Here is a 961-nt window from a genome sequence, read left to right on the forward strand (position 1 = left end):
CTCCCCGGGCTCGCACACCCACCCCGGGACCGCAGCGCCCCGGGGCCCGGCCCCCCCCGCGCCTGGAGACTCCCGGCCTGGCCGGACAGCGGGGGAGAAGCAACACGCCGGCCCGGGAGCGCCAAGCGGGGTGAGCAGGGCCGGGGTGCGAACCGGGGCCGTGAGGGACTGCCCGCGGTGAGGGACCGCCCGCTGCTGCCCGGGCTGCTCCTCAGACGGGGCCTGCAGCTCTCAGACCAATGCTCGCTCCATGTTTGTGCGTTTGTCTCTCTAAAGGTGAAACCAATGGAGGAGGAAAAGGAAGAAGCTGGCAGTGAGGAAAAAGATCACATCCCCCCGGAAGATGAGAGCAGCAGTACAGAGGACTGTCTCCCAGAGGATGAGGAAAAAGAGAAAGGTATTGTGTTTACTCTACTAGAACGTGCTGGAATCTTTTCAGGAGGATTTGTTAGCATTTTATCTGTTTCAGAAAGCAAGCATGTCATCAAAAATATCCCGTGGACTACAGCTAAGAACTTCACAGTGGAGATAGGACAGCAGCAAATTGAAGAACTAATTTCTGTGAGTCACAATTCCATCCACTCAGGAAGGCCACACTTTCTCACTGTTAAGCAGTATGAAAAATTAAAGGAGAGTACCTCTGTTCCTTTTTAGCACCACACTCAAGTCAGCTCTACTAGACATAGGGAGTCTCAGTGTGATGTGTTTGTTCAACAGACATGGGACATTCATGAAAGCTGGCTGCACCACTCAGAATTTCTTGAGGAAGAAGAACTGAAGGACAGCAAGAGGTACCATTACAGAGCTTGCTGGGGCCTCCCAACACGCAGAAAACCCATCCCACGAGCAACAGCGAGTGTCTTCTTCGTTATAGTGATCTCCAAGCTCAAACCTGACGTAAGTATTCAGCAATGGTGGGGATGCACTAGTCCTTTAAGGGACAAGAGCACAGTGGCATTCC

The 961-nt window shown here is 53.6% G+C and overlaps 1 protein-coding gene across 1 annotated transcript in view; it reads left to right on the plus strand.

Moving 5' to 3' along the window:
- The first annotated feature begins 6 nt into the window (after positions 1-6).
- Positions 7-961, plus strand: part of AKAP14 (A-kinase anchoring protein 14) — a 2,338-nt gene continuing 1,383 nt past the window's right edge. The window contains exons 1-4 of the mRNA XM_031056108.1: positions 7-130; positions 277-397; positions 470-561; positions 718-897. Of these exons, the coding sequence (XP_030911968.1) occupies positions 286-397; positions 470-561; positions 718-897 (384 nt within the window). The 5' untranslated portion in view covers positions 7-130; positions 277-285. The remainder of the gene's footprint in view (positions 131-276; positions 398-469; positions 562-717; positions 898-961) is intronic.

Source organism: Geospiza fortis, unplaced genomic scaffold (assembly GCF_000277835.1).
Source record: "Geospiza fortis unplaced genomic scaffold, GeoFor_1.0 scaffold157, whole genome shotgun sequence".
Lineage (NCBI taxonomy): Eukaryota > Metazoa > Chordata > Aves > Passeriformes > Thraupidae > Geospiza > Geospiza fortis.